The 13,177-nt window shown below is 42.4% G+C and overlaps 1 protein-coding gene across 8 annotated transcripts in view; it reads left to right on the top strand.

The window, feature by feature from the left end:
* The window catches only part of LOC114767758 (glutamate receptor 3-like), an 80,938-nt gene that overhangs the window by 36,706 nt on the left and 31,055 nt on the right, over window positions 1–13,177 (top strand). For all 8 annotated transcript variants that reach the window (XR_003742979.1, XR_003742978.1, XR_003742980.1 and 5 more), the window contains exon 4: window positions 10,587–10,774. Coding sequence is in view for 5 of the 8 variants with exons in the window: in XM_028959450.1 (XP_028815283.1) it covers window positions 10,587–10,774 (188 nt within the window). In the remaining 3 variants the exon portion in view is untranslated. The remainder of the gene's footprint in view (window positions 1–10,586; window positions 10,775–13,177) is intronic.

The following is a 13,177-nucleotide window of genomic DNA, read 5'->3' as shown; positions in this document are numbered from 1 at the left end:
ACTTCAATTTCATTTTTCACTTTCAATTGGGTTTAGGTAAGTGGTCTGGCTGGGCCATTCAAGAACAGTGATGGAGTTGTTGGGAAGCTACTCCTTCTTTATTTTAGCTGTGTGCTCAGGGTCATTGTCTTGTTGGAAGGTGAACCTTCAGCCCAGTCTGAGGTCCTGAACAGTGTTTACTCTGACCTGCAGTGTGAGCTGTAAGGTCTTATATAGACAGGGGTGTGGCTTTATCATCAAGTCCAGTCAGTAGAATCAAACCTAGCTGGACTCAAATGAAATTCAAGTTAAATATATAAGTGTCACAGCAAAGGGTCTGAATTGAACCATGTGATATTTCAGTTTTTCTTTGTTAATAAATCTGCCAAAATGTCAACAATTCTGTGTTTTTCTGTCAATATAAATTATTGAAGGAAATGGCTGCAATATAACAAAAAGTGAAATATTTCATGGGAGAACCCACTGTATCCATTTATCAATTTACACTAATACATTTCTTTATGCTATTCTTCCTTTTTTGCTCATAATCAAACATGTCAGATGCCTGCATTTTGATTTTGGCCCAGATATGACGGTGGTTTGCTTCAGCTGGCCTTGTGTCTTTATTTATTACATCTGCATCTTCCTCTTACCCATCTCACTCTCTCCTAGAAACAATGATTCTGTCGAGAATTCTCTCTGCTTCTGTGAAAGAACTGACATGCACTACAGTACAAATTAATAAATTAGTCAACTGCACTGAAATCAATTATCAGATGTTAAGTTTCGGAAATTAATATATGAAATATATCACTAAAAATATTTGAAATATAATTATCATGTTTAACTTTCTTTTTTCCATAAAATGTGCTTGTGCTGATTGCAGCCATTTTGAAAAGACAGGAAAAGAAGGGGTTGGCAATGTCACACCCCCACACGTGACATCATTTTAAAGCTGCAGTAGTCGACTTGTATAATATGAGAGATTTAAGCCCCAATGCTGTGTTTGGATCCATGTTATCGGTGAACAATGTTAGATACGTGAATTCTGCATCATGATTGATTTGTCAAACGAGTCGCCATTCGTGCACACAGACCAATGGAAATTCCTACATCTCTGCATTAATCTTACCCAAAACAAACTGAGAATATCTCAGCAACTGCAGGGTCATTTTAATTTTTTTAAAAGCCAGGAGATTAAGCACGTAGTAGGCATTCATTCTGGCCCAATCAGAGAAGTGATAAAGATAAAGTGACGAAGAGGCTGCAGTCTGATTAGTGCAGAGTGGGCGGATGTCCGAGGGGACCGATATCAAACCGTATGAAATTATCAAAAAAATCTGCTGCGCAATCTTCCACTCTGACTCCAGCTCTCGCAAAAGTCTCAACCGGACCTGCTGATACCGGCACCGCCAGAGAAGAAACTCAGACTCATTTCATAAGCAGCTTGAGAGCGACTATGATTATCCTGCATGTCCTTCCTCTTTCCTTTCACCCACGTATGGACACAAATACAGCAACTTCCCATCATTTAAATCAGTTCATTCTGAGACTGTTTCACTACTTCCTGGACCACATGTACCATCATTCTAAAAACACATTTTAGTTATTATTATTTGTAATTACTATTATTTAGTTATTATTAATAATTAAAACAGTGTTCGGCGCAGGAGTTCATCTCCTTGTGTTTAAGGTCGGCTTGTGCATCTTTGCCCAGCAGCCAGCAGGAGGTTTTGTATTAAAGTATAACCAGTTTCATGGCGCATCATGGCTGCATCAGAGCGTCCAGCTCATGCTGCATGTTCCTGAACTGATCTAGCTGACTATTTAACTCGACCCTCGGTTCAGACCCCAGACTCTGCTCCGTCCGTTATTGTCACGGTTGCTACGGGAAGACATGCTGGGTTGGCTGGTGACAGTCAGCGTTGGTGACAACCCGGGGAGTTGTGGAGGCAGCTGCAGTGATGCCGCAGAGGGGAGAATGGACCAGGCGAATGGTCAGAGCATGGGCAGCGTGCAGAAGAGGAAGCAAAGTTTAAACTATAAAATACATTTTGCTGCACTGGCCGCATAGTTTGTGTTTTCTAAACTCCTGGTAAGGCGATGATGTCGTGTTGTAGATCTCTGGGCACTCAGAGACTGATAAGACCAGCCTTTTCTCCATCCCTGCTTTGTGTGAAACTATGCTGTGTCCTGGTTGACAGGAAACCATGGATATTTTACTTTGAATGGACAGCTGTACAATTCGGAATGAGCAGAAAGAACGATTCTTTCTACAGTTATTCAACTGTAATGACCTCTTTTTACAACACAGTGGAAATTATAGCAAGTTCTGAGAATACCTACGTCCAGATTTATACTGATATTCTCAATGAGTTATATAATATATTATACTGTATGTCAAAATTAATAAAGTTTGCACATGCGATGCATTTTTCATGACAATCATATTCTGACCTATTAAACATCCATAAATAAACACATTAAGCACAAGCATTTAGACTTAAATATAACTTGCTGTCACGACTACGGACATACGGGGGAGGGAAGCGCAGATGCAGGACATTCTGGGAAGGGTTTTTTTTAACAAACACACAATAAACACAAATAAAGAATGGTGCGGTGGCCGAAAACAATTTAACTTAAATAAAGAACATAAACTAAACCTCAAAAACATAAAGACATTCACTCGGGGAATTCAAGTTCAGAATGAGTTCACGAAAATGCCATTCCTCCCGAAGGGGCGGAAATGTCTGGCTTTTAAGCGCTGTCAGGATTGGCCACCGGTGATGAGCCCAGCTGCAGTCAATCCTGACACTTGCTATAATGAAATTTACAGTCATTGCTCATTGTGTTTATACAAACTGACACAACGTCTACACATATTACCCCATGAGAGGTGATGCATTTCTCTTTGTCAGACGACAGTCAGTATTAACAACCTCGGTCTTACCTTCATACCCTTCTACAATGCACTAGGGTTTTAGCACTACAAATTACATTTTTGCAGATCTGTTTCAAATGTCAGCAAAATTGTGATTGCCGGTATTATTTTGTTGCACTGGTGACAATGCTGAAGGTGACATGATGAAACAATACACATTATCAGGAAATAGATCTATGACAACACAGCATATTAATAAATGAAACAGGCCACGGGAAACACACTAAACAAGTAAAAAACCAAATGACAAAATGAGGACAGGACACAGCGAGGATAAATTTATACTGATAATCAAAGATGAAAACATTCAAGACAAGGCAAATATGACACTCAGGAGTAAACAAACCGTAAACATCCAAAAGATCTTTAGTTGGCCAGACTTGGTGCCTTGGTGCCTTGCAGCCCTCATTTTAATTAGTTATTGTCACGACTACGGACGTACGGGGAAGGAAGCGCAGAGGTTTGACATGCTGGGAAGGGGGTTTTATTAACAAATAAACAATAAATACAAATAAACAGCGGCGCGGTGGCCGAAAACTATTTAACTACAATAAAGAAAGTAAACTTGCCCGCAGGCGTGTGGCGATTGCCAGAAATGAAAATACACAATTACTCAACAGTGCACTAACGTCCACGAAAATGCCGGAGACCTGGAAGGGGCGGAAACATCGGGCATTTAAGCGCTGTCAGGATTGGCCACCGGTGTTGAGCACAGCTGCAGTCAATCCTGACAGTAATGTTAGCAAATTATATTATATAAGTGTTTTTGTGTAATTATGCATCTTTAAGTTCTGTTTTTGGTAAGTTGACCTCACAGTGATGTAAAAAAATGTTAATAGTCCCCTGTGTTGGTTATAACATGGCAGTAAACCCAGAGTGTAAAATTTGAGTTAAAATGCTGTTAAATTTCAGTATTTTTAGTGTATAAAAACTAAGTGTACGATACTAGTATTTTAGCGCAGTTAAAATTTCACTCATACTAACTCAATTTCCAAAACCACTTAGTCATACTTGGAACTGGAGCCCATCCCAGGAAAAGTGGGCGCAGAGCAGGGACGCACCCAAGATGGGACACCGGCCCAACGTAGGGTGTTCACCGCTATAAAGTAAAGTTACATTCTAGAGATAATTAGAATAAGTAAAGAAGTGTGGCATTGCACAGCAGATATTGCACTTAAACCATTATTATACATAGTAATTGCAAATGTGTCCAAAGACACATAGAATGAGGTAAAATGCACAAATATTACGAATATCACAGCATTAAATACGTGGGGTAAGTGTGTGTGCATGTACAAATCCATGGTAGCAGCATGTGCATGTGTGTGTCCAGTGAGTCCTGATGTTAATTAGGGGGCATGCTGGGAGTTCAGCAGTTTGATGGCGGTGGGGAAGAAATTGTTCCTAAACAAGGTGGTAGTAGCCTAGTGGGTAAGACACTCGCCTGTGAACCAGAAGACCCGGGTTCAAATCCCACTTACTACCATTGTGTCCCTGAGCAAGACACTTAACCTTAAGTTGCTCCTGGGGGCAAATACTGATTGTAAGTCGCTCTGGATAAGGGCGTCTGATAAATGCTGTAAATGTAAAATGTAAATGTAAACCAGGAACCTGTAGAGCTCTCCAGACGGCAGCAGGGTGAAGAGTGTGTGTGCAGGGTACATCTCATCTCTAATGTTGTTCTTCTCTGTGTGTCTACACTGGGTTATGGAGATCTCCTCTAGAGTTGGGAGTTGGGTCCTAATGATGCACTGGGCCATCTTTATGATGAATTGGAGGGTCTTCTTATTCTCTGAGGTGCACTTAGAGTAGATGCTGTTCTGAAGTATTTGATGGGGTAAAAATGTGAAAGTGAAGTGATTTTCATTGTGAAACACTGCAGCACAGCACATGGTGACACAATTAAATGTGTCCTCTGTATTTAACCATCACCCTTGGTGAGCAGCCATGAAAGATGCCCGGGGAGCAGCGTGTGGAGATGGTGCTTAGCTCAATGGCAGGTTTGGGGTTTGGGTATTCGAGCTGGCAACCTTCCGATTACGGGTCCGCTTACTTACCCACTAGTCCACCACTGCCCTGGAGCCTCTTCTTCCCTGTAAGCAGTCCTGTGGAATGAGCACCTGGACACCCGTGGAGGCCTCTAGCAGCATAGTGTCTGCTTGTTGAACCGTGGAAAGAAGTGATTAAGATCTTCAAGGAGAGTAGTCTGCTGAGCTGGATGGACAGTTGTTGCTTTTGTAGTCCGTGATTGATTTAACACCTTGCTTAATGTGTCTGGGATAAGAGTTATCAAAGTGCTCCTTGATCTTTACCTTGCAGGAGTGCTTTGCTTTCCTAATGACTCTCTTCAGGTTAGCCCTGGCCATAGAGTAGGCCACCGGATTGCCTGCGTGGAATGCAGGTTTTCAACTCCCCCGTTCATCAATGGCTTGTGATTGGGGAATGTCCGAGTGTTCTTACAGGTCTTGCATTGTCATCCAAGTCTCTCAGACTGCCCTGGGTGGAGATATGTTTAAACAGATCCCAGTCTACGTTCTTCAAACCGTCCTGCAGTCTCGAGATACGACCTTCAGACCAGACTCTCTGTTTGTGTGGTGGTCTTTGCCCGAGTATGATGGGAAATCACAGTGTGCGAGCTGGGGGAGGGGGATGCTGTGTATGCCTTTGTAATGTTGCATTAAACATGATCCACTGTGTTATTTCCTCTGGTTGGAAAGTCTCTCTGGTAGAATTTGGCAGTAAAGACCTGACGTTGGCATGATTGCATTCCTGGCGATAATCTGGATGAGAGTTTTGATGGTCTAGTACTAGCTTAGCTTTAGTGTAGGGTGCAAATGCTCAACATTTTGAAAGTAAAAGTGGTTTTAATAAACAAAACAGAAACAGTGCGATGGCCGAAAACATAGTCTACCCAAAAATACGTAGCGTACATGGGACACCATTAATGCAGGATATGGGGTGTGGGAGAGTCTAACATATAAAGCACCCCTGCTCAGGCATCACCTAGGTATCACATAGCCCCCACCACAAGGGCTCAACACCAACGCTCTCGACAAAAATCACAGGTGGTGGCAAACCCTGGATTCCGGAGGACCCGGGGCTTTGTCCCAGAGAACCCGTCCAACAGGAGTAATGGTGAGGTCATCATGGTCACGCAACTGGTGCATTTGTATTTATGCACACAAGATGATGAATGTAAATCGTAGCTCAGTGAAACGACTGATAAAATTGGTGAGTGTCTTAGTGGAAATTCCATGGTTGATGGAGAGTCGAGTCAAGACCAGCAACACATTCCACATTCCTGGCCTTACCTCAGTGTGTCTGGTGGTCTAGTGGTTAGGATTCAGCGCTTTCGCCCCACAGCCCAGGTTCGATTCCTGGTCAGGGAAGGTTTGTAAGATTTCAGGGGCAGTGGTGGTCTAGCGGTTAAGGAAGCCCCGTAATCAGAAGGTTGCCGGTTCGAATCACGATCCCAAAAAAAGGTGAAATAAGTGAAAACATGTTTTATATTCTAGTTTCTTTGCTCTGGTTACTGCTTTGCACACTCTTGGCGTTCTCTCGATGAGCTTCAAGAGGTCGTCACCTGAAATGCTTCTCCAACAGTCTTGAAGGAGTTCCCAGAGGTGTTTTGCACTTTTTGGTCCAGCTCACCCCAAACCATCTGGACTGGGTTCAGGTCCGGTGACTGTGGAGGTCAGGTCTCCACTTTTTGTTAAGTACAGAACTCCACATGTGTTCATTCATAGTTTTGATGCCTTCAGTGAGAATCTACCAACGTAAATGGTCATGAAGATAAAGAAAACACGTTGAATGAAACGGTGTGTCCAAACTTTTGGCTGAACTGTACATACAGCTTTTTGTGGTGTAGTTATCTGTTTTGTAAAGGGACTTTTGAATGATGACATGTACAAATTCACATCATTGGCTGTGTCTTTCGTCTGCCTCTCCCCCGCAATGCACACACACAATGATGTGGGTAGTTCTCACATAGCACTTAAAGTCCTGCATATGATCTCTTGCTGTTAAATAGAAGTGAGTCATATGTTATGCATTTAATGTCATTGTCTAGGCTTTGAAATCTGACAGATAATATTTATGTGTAGGCTAATATCTATCTGCATAGCAATAAAGTTTTTCAACACCAGGCACATTGAGGTTGCGATCCCTCAATCTTTTAAGCACTTTTATTTTTTGAATGCATTCAGAAATTTGTGGCCAACGATGCTTTTTGTCTCACTTGATTTTTCTCTACTTGACTCCACGTCCAAGTACAAGCAAACCTTTCCCTAAAAATGGTGCTTTTGTCCTACTTTAAGTCTGTTTACTTTTTACTTTAACTTGAGTAAAAAAGTTCAGATGTCACATGACTCAAGTCGCATGATTGGTACAAACATGGAATTGGGTGACATTTGTCATTTAATGACGCTGAACCGGTGCTCAGTGCCATTGTGTCATTGAAGCATGTAACACATGTTTGACTCTGGATAACTTGACTGCAAGTTTTGCACCCCTTGCACCCTTTTTTGCATGTCATCACCTTGTTTATTAAAGAGTTCTGATTGTTGAACTAAAGCTGACATTCATGGACACATCTAAGTATTAAATAAGACGTAAATATTCTCATATGCTCACTCTAAAATGGCTCAGCACATCTTCACTTTGAACAGTTTAAACACACACTGAATGTGGACTAATTTATACAGAATCTCAACTTAAAGCGCCAACGATTCCAATGCACATAAACAAGCAAGACACGAAACTGATGTAGGTGCATATCAAACGCCATGCCTGCATGCACACACAAGGTCTGCCCATTGGTCATCAAAAACGGGACACACGTCACTGCTTTATCATGCCCATGATAGGGCCATCACCCTGTAGAAGTTTTAGGCCTAAACCATCTACAGTCACAAACTTGTCCCAGTTCTTTTCAGCACATTGAACATTTTGCAGACAAAGGCAGATATTTGTGATGTATTAACATTTTATTTTAGGGCAATTACAAATACAAAATGAATCCAATCAAAATCACCCATATTTAGGAACAAAATATTCAGGACAATTCTGGACAGTTGGCAACCCACTGCCTGGCCCACAACGGCTCTCTCGGTTCACGCTCCAGCCCGCCTCCTTCGTCTTCCACACAGCCACGGTAAAGAGGTCCCACTTGTCTGTCCCGTGGCTCTGCTCCCTCCCACTGCTCTCCCCACCGGCATGCATATTGCAATATAAATTCTGCTCCAGTTTTAATATTTTCGAAAGTGTAATGATTACACTGCTCTTAAGTTAAATTATAACATGATATCATAGGGCAGTGTTGGCACCTCCTCTGCCATGACATGGGTCCAAATGGACAGGTTTGATTACAAAAGTCCTGTAATATCGTCTTTTTTAGCAGCATTTTTGCTTCAGGTTATGGTTAAGATGCTGTACCTACAGTAATCTCAGAAGTATTTCATACCAAAATGTAATGATGCCAAAATTATACTAATAGTCCCTGCATTTGCTGAGGTTGATTTTGGGTATGTCCTTTAATGGGTTAATAAAATCCTGACTATATTGTCACATCTCAAGCTTCAGTATAACGCTGGCACCTCGAAAGTTAACACTCAGTAACCCGACCTCTGCTCTGCCAGTATCAGCACCTTGTGGTCTTGCCTGCTCTCCCCAAAACTCTCCACGTGTGTTAATAATACAGAACGTAGGCGCTAAAAGCGTCTTGCTACCGCTGGGCCACATTGGTAGTGAAGTCACGTCAGATCAGTGCGGCGCGCGTCTCATAAGAGTTTTATGTAGCGCAGTTCTGCTGAGCTGCTGGGAATTTACTGTATATGCCCTGGATGTCAGTGCTGAGATGGGTGCATTTAACTGTAATGAATGCACATTTATATTTCATATCTTCAGCCAGAAACGTTATGCCTTTTCTTGTTTCTCCTCTAAATATGGGGTTATTTACATATTCCTTTTCAATATGTGATATTTGCTCCCTGTATTTCTCCAATTTATGAACAGCCTGTTGTGCGAAAGTCACCTATTCCGGGGTAAATTGGATTTGGGGACAGTGTAATGTGTCCTATGAAAAGCCGTATCACCTACACCAGCAGCACCACATGAGGAAGTTAAGGTCCAGTAGTCCATCAGACCTTATTTTTGAAGACTGTTGAACTTTGCATCAGACTCACAGGGGAGAAACCTCGGCAAAATGTTCCTCAGATCCAATCGCATTGTTCTCAATGGGAAACGAGGTAGGGGTATAATAGGGAGGTCTTTTGGTCGGGCTTGGGCACCACAGTCATTTCAATCGCCTTAACAGGGCCTTTTCCTCTAAAAAGGTCACGCTGCAGAGAGAAGAGAGCCACAGCGGATGGTGCATGCTGGGAATGCTAACAGTCGATGGTGGGGGAGGGGCTTATTGGGAAGCCAGTCAGCTGAGCACTAGGTAGAATGCTGAGAGATGGGCTCAAGATGTGGACATACCTGAGACGACATACCCAGCACTACCCACCAACGCTGGCATGTTCTTAAAATTTGGTCTGTATAATGATAACAGAGCTTTATTATTACTATTATTATTACATAATTACAGTACAACATTACTATAATAAATCCCCCACGCCCATGTGCAGCTCAGACTCCGTCTGTCTGTTTTAAGCTGCGTTCCATCTACTGAGCAGAACCTTTTCAAGTAGCTCACCAAAGAAGAGAGAACCTCACTGCTGTTCATTGCCCAGATTGATCACACAGCATAAATCAGATGGAAGTGTGTCATTAGGCCACGCTGGCACAGAGAACTCAATTCAGATATGCATTTACATATGTATGAAAATGTTCTCATTCCAGCAATATGTCCCAGACAATGACAATTTTTTTTTTTGTTAAAAATGTAAAGCACTGAAAAATTATCTTTTGTCTTTTATCCATTGTGACTTCACAAGTCTGTTTTATCCCAAGGACAGCGCACTGTCGTTAGAGACTGTCAGCAGAGCCTCCATTTATTCTGACATGTTGACTTTTTATTGCTGAATTCATCTCAAATAATTGTGCCTGTCATCTCTCCATTCACTGTAGTACAATAATGTCACACAAAAATGTCCTGAACAAGCTGTTTAAACAGGAGAAGTCTGCGGCATTCAGCCCCTTGCTTGGGTCTTTGCTGAGGGGGGCCATGGCCAATCATGGTTCTACCACACCATACAACACACAGAGACAGTGACGGATATTCATTCACACCACGTTAAGAGAATCCATTTAGAATACATCAGAATAATCATAAAGTAATTTACAAATTCACCACCATAAACAAATAATGATACATCATTTAAAAAAATCTGTATTTATTATTAAAGCATTCTGCATACTTTACTGAATCATTACTTTATGCACTGTAATGTAATATATAACTGAATACATTAGTGGCTTATTTATTCCTCACACAAAAAACTAAATTCCATTTTGTATAATTTAAGGAACAATAAGCACAAATCTGGTACATAATGTGGCACCTAGTAAAATAAAATATCAATACATTACTCGACAAAACCACAGTTGTTTGTCATTTATTTATGAAACCATCTCATAAAAAATAAAAGGGCATATAAATGGGTGGAGGAAGACGGTGCATGGCACAGTAATAGTGACACAGGAAGTGCTTCTTCTTTTCCAGGATACTCCATACTCCAAGGCATCATGGAGGCTGCTGTCGCCAACAACTGGCAGGTGACGGCGAGGTCTGTGGGGAGCATCACTGACCCTCAGGAGCTCAGGCGCATCATTGAGGAAATGGACAGGAGACAGGAGAAGCGCTACTTGATCGACTGTGAAGTTGACCGAATCAATGTGATCTTGGAACAGGTACGTCAGGAACGGCTGGGGGCCGGCGCTTCAGGCTGTGTGGATGGTTAAGCAGGCTAGTCGAAATCCAGCCAGACATGCTGCTGGCCTGTTCGACTCGTCTCACTCTGCACCCCGGCATTCATGGTGGTAGACGTGGTGCAGGACTCCTGGCTTGACGTTTTTTTACTGAGGCAGAACGGTTCAATAAGTCAGCCTGGTCCTGCTGCTAATGCTTTTTGAAAAGGGCAAAAAGGAGAAATGTAAATGTGTATTTGAAAAAAAGAATCCCCACACAATTAAAAGCAAAAGATGAGTAGCCATTTACCCATAATTCCCCTCTCCTAAGGTCACCCTACAAACTCTGGACTTGCTGCTCCTCCAGGCAATTATGGCCCTGAATTGGATTCTGCTCATTAGCATATAGTGGATCATTGTCCTATTCCACATCTCTCACTGACACTGTGCTTTTTGTCTCTTTTCTTTTCATCTCATTTTATTCCTGAATCACTGTCTAATGCAGTGTTAGTATTAGTAATAATTTACTGTGTCTAATACGATAGTTGTGGTGTTAAATTTGTTTAGTGCGTGTTCCTTTTTGAGAAGGTCGCTGTGATAAATATTAAGGGAGAAAATCAGCATTACAAACCATGTGTTAATGAGGTAGAATGAAGGTAAATTCTTCTGTCGTGCATGTGGCTGGATGGGATGCTGCCAGTCTTCAGTGCCCCTGCTCCCCCCAAAGCCCACGAGAAGAACAGAGGCGCTGGGAACTGAAGATGATTGGCTTAGGGGCAACTGCAGTCTTTTCTTGACTGCAGCATGTTATTGACTGAACTGAAGCTAATTGGGCTAATCTTATCCCCCTCTATGCCGCCACTGGCCAATCAGACAGCTAGGAAGTAGTATCGGTGATAACAAAAGAAAGGGGTGCAGCACTGCAGTGGTCCCCTGAAATCCGGGTTCTTCAGCTCCCACATTGCGGCGGTTTATTCTGGGTGCTCAAAGACTGAGTTGCTTGATTAGGGTGTAAATGTGCAGTTAATGCCTTTATTTCGCTTAACCGAACCTTCTCCCCTGCTCACCGTCGCTGCCAGATGGATTCCGGAAATGGCTGTAAATATTGGAACTGGAACATCCAGGGAGATTTTTGTCCCATTTGTCCTGTGATTTTGGAAGATTCTGGAGGGTGTCTCGCATTCACTGCTTTTGCAGACTGTTTTAGATTCGTACGAAGCGAACAGACTGCAGGAAATGTCTATCACTGTTCTAATGATTATTAGCCAATTCGAGGCCATTTGACCCTGTGAGTGATGAAACACTCATTTTGATTGAATGCCGAGGTGAGCTATGTGAAGGTATTTCATTTCATTCTGGTTTATTTGTGAATAGTTATGTCCAGCCATGGGACAGTAGAATGAGGTGTCTTAGAGCAGCCAGCTTGTAGGAGGGGAAAGCCGCAGGAGCAGAGCTGAGATGGTGACTGCTGCCTGTACAAGCCCTAATGAACGTGAGTGATTCGTTCTCCCTGCTGTCTTACAGCGGAGAAAGAGACACAGTGTCCCCAGAAGCCTGACTGCTGAGATAAGACATTGTGCTGATGTTGGAAACGGCTACCTAGTTCACTGTCAGAACACATGCACCCAGGTCTGTTGCACGGCTGCGTTTATTACAGATGACCGCCACGGATCTGGTTGTCCACATAATTTGGGCTCTAATCTTTTACACTCTTTCTCACACAACTGTCCCCATTTACTTGGGACCAAGAAACTCTGCCACTTCCACAGTGGCTGGATTAGTATTTCAACCAGACAGTATCTGATTGCATTGGGTGGGCAGCCACACCCTGCAGTTTCATCAGGGGAAACGTCATTGTCCCAACATCCCAAACGTTCATGATTATGCCTTTCAAAGGGCAGATAAATCAGGGGCAAGAGGGCAGTGTAAAGATCAAATTTAGATGGTAGAAGACAGGGTCAGAGCATCTCTAAAAACGCAGGCCTCAGATTTGTAGCAAAATATCAAACAAAAATACTATGTTGAAATGTAAAACAGGAGGTTGGAATTTTGCTTTTTTCATATTCATTCCATGGGTTCAGAGTTGTGATGGGACGTTCGGCTCTTTTTTAGAGTGCCTATTTTAGCCTTAATTGGCAAATATGATTTATCAACACACAAAGCATTCATATTTGCCAAGTAAGGCTAAAATATGAGGCTACAGATGCCAGAAAAGTCGTCTCTCAAAAAAGAGCCGAACCTTCCATCACTAGTTCCGGGAAATGCTGCTGTCACTCAAATACCTGCTGGCCAATGAGCACAAACGTAAAATGGGGCGGAGCGACTGAAAAGCCAGCAGTGAAACTGTAAAAACGAGCAGTGAAAATGAAAAAGAGCGTCATATAAACAAAAACGCGTGTTGTCAAA

Source organism: Denticeps clupeoides, chromosome 18 (assembly GCF_900700375.1).
Source record: "Denticeps clupeoides chromosome 18, fDenClu1.1, whole genome shotgun sequence".
NCBI classification, from domain to species: Eukaryota; Metazoa; Chordata; class Actinopteri; order Clupeiformes; family Denticipitidae; genus Denticeps; species Denticeps clupeoides.
Note: the sequence above shows the minus strand (reverse complement) of the source record. Positions and strands in the feature narration are given on the sequence as shown.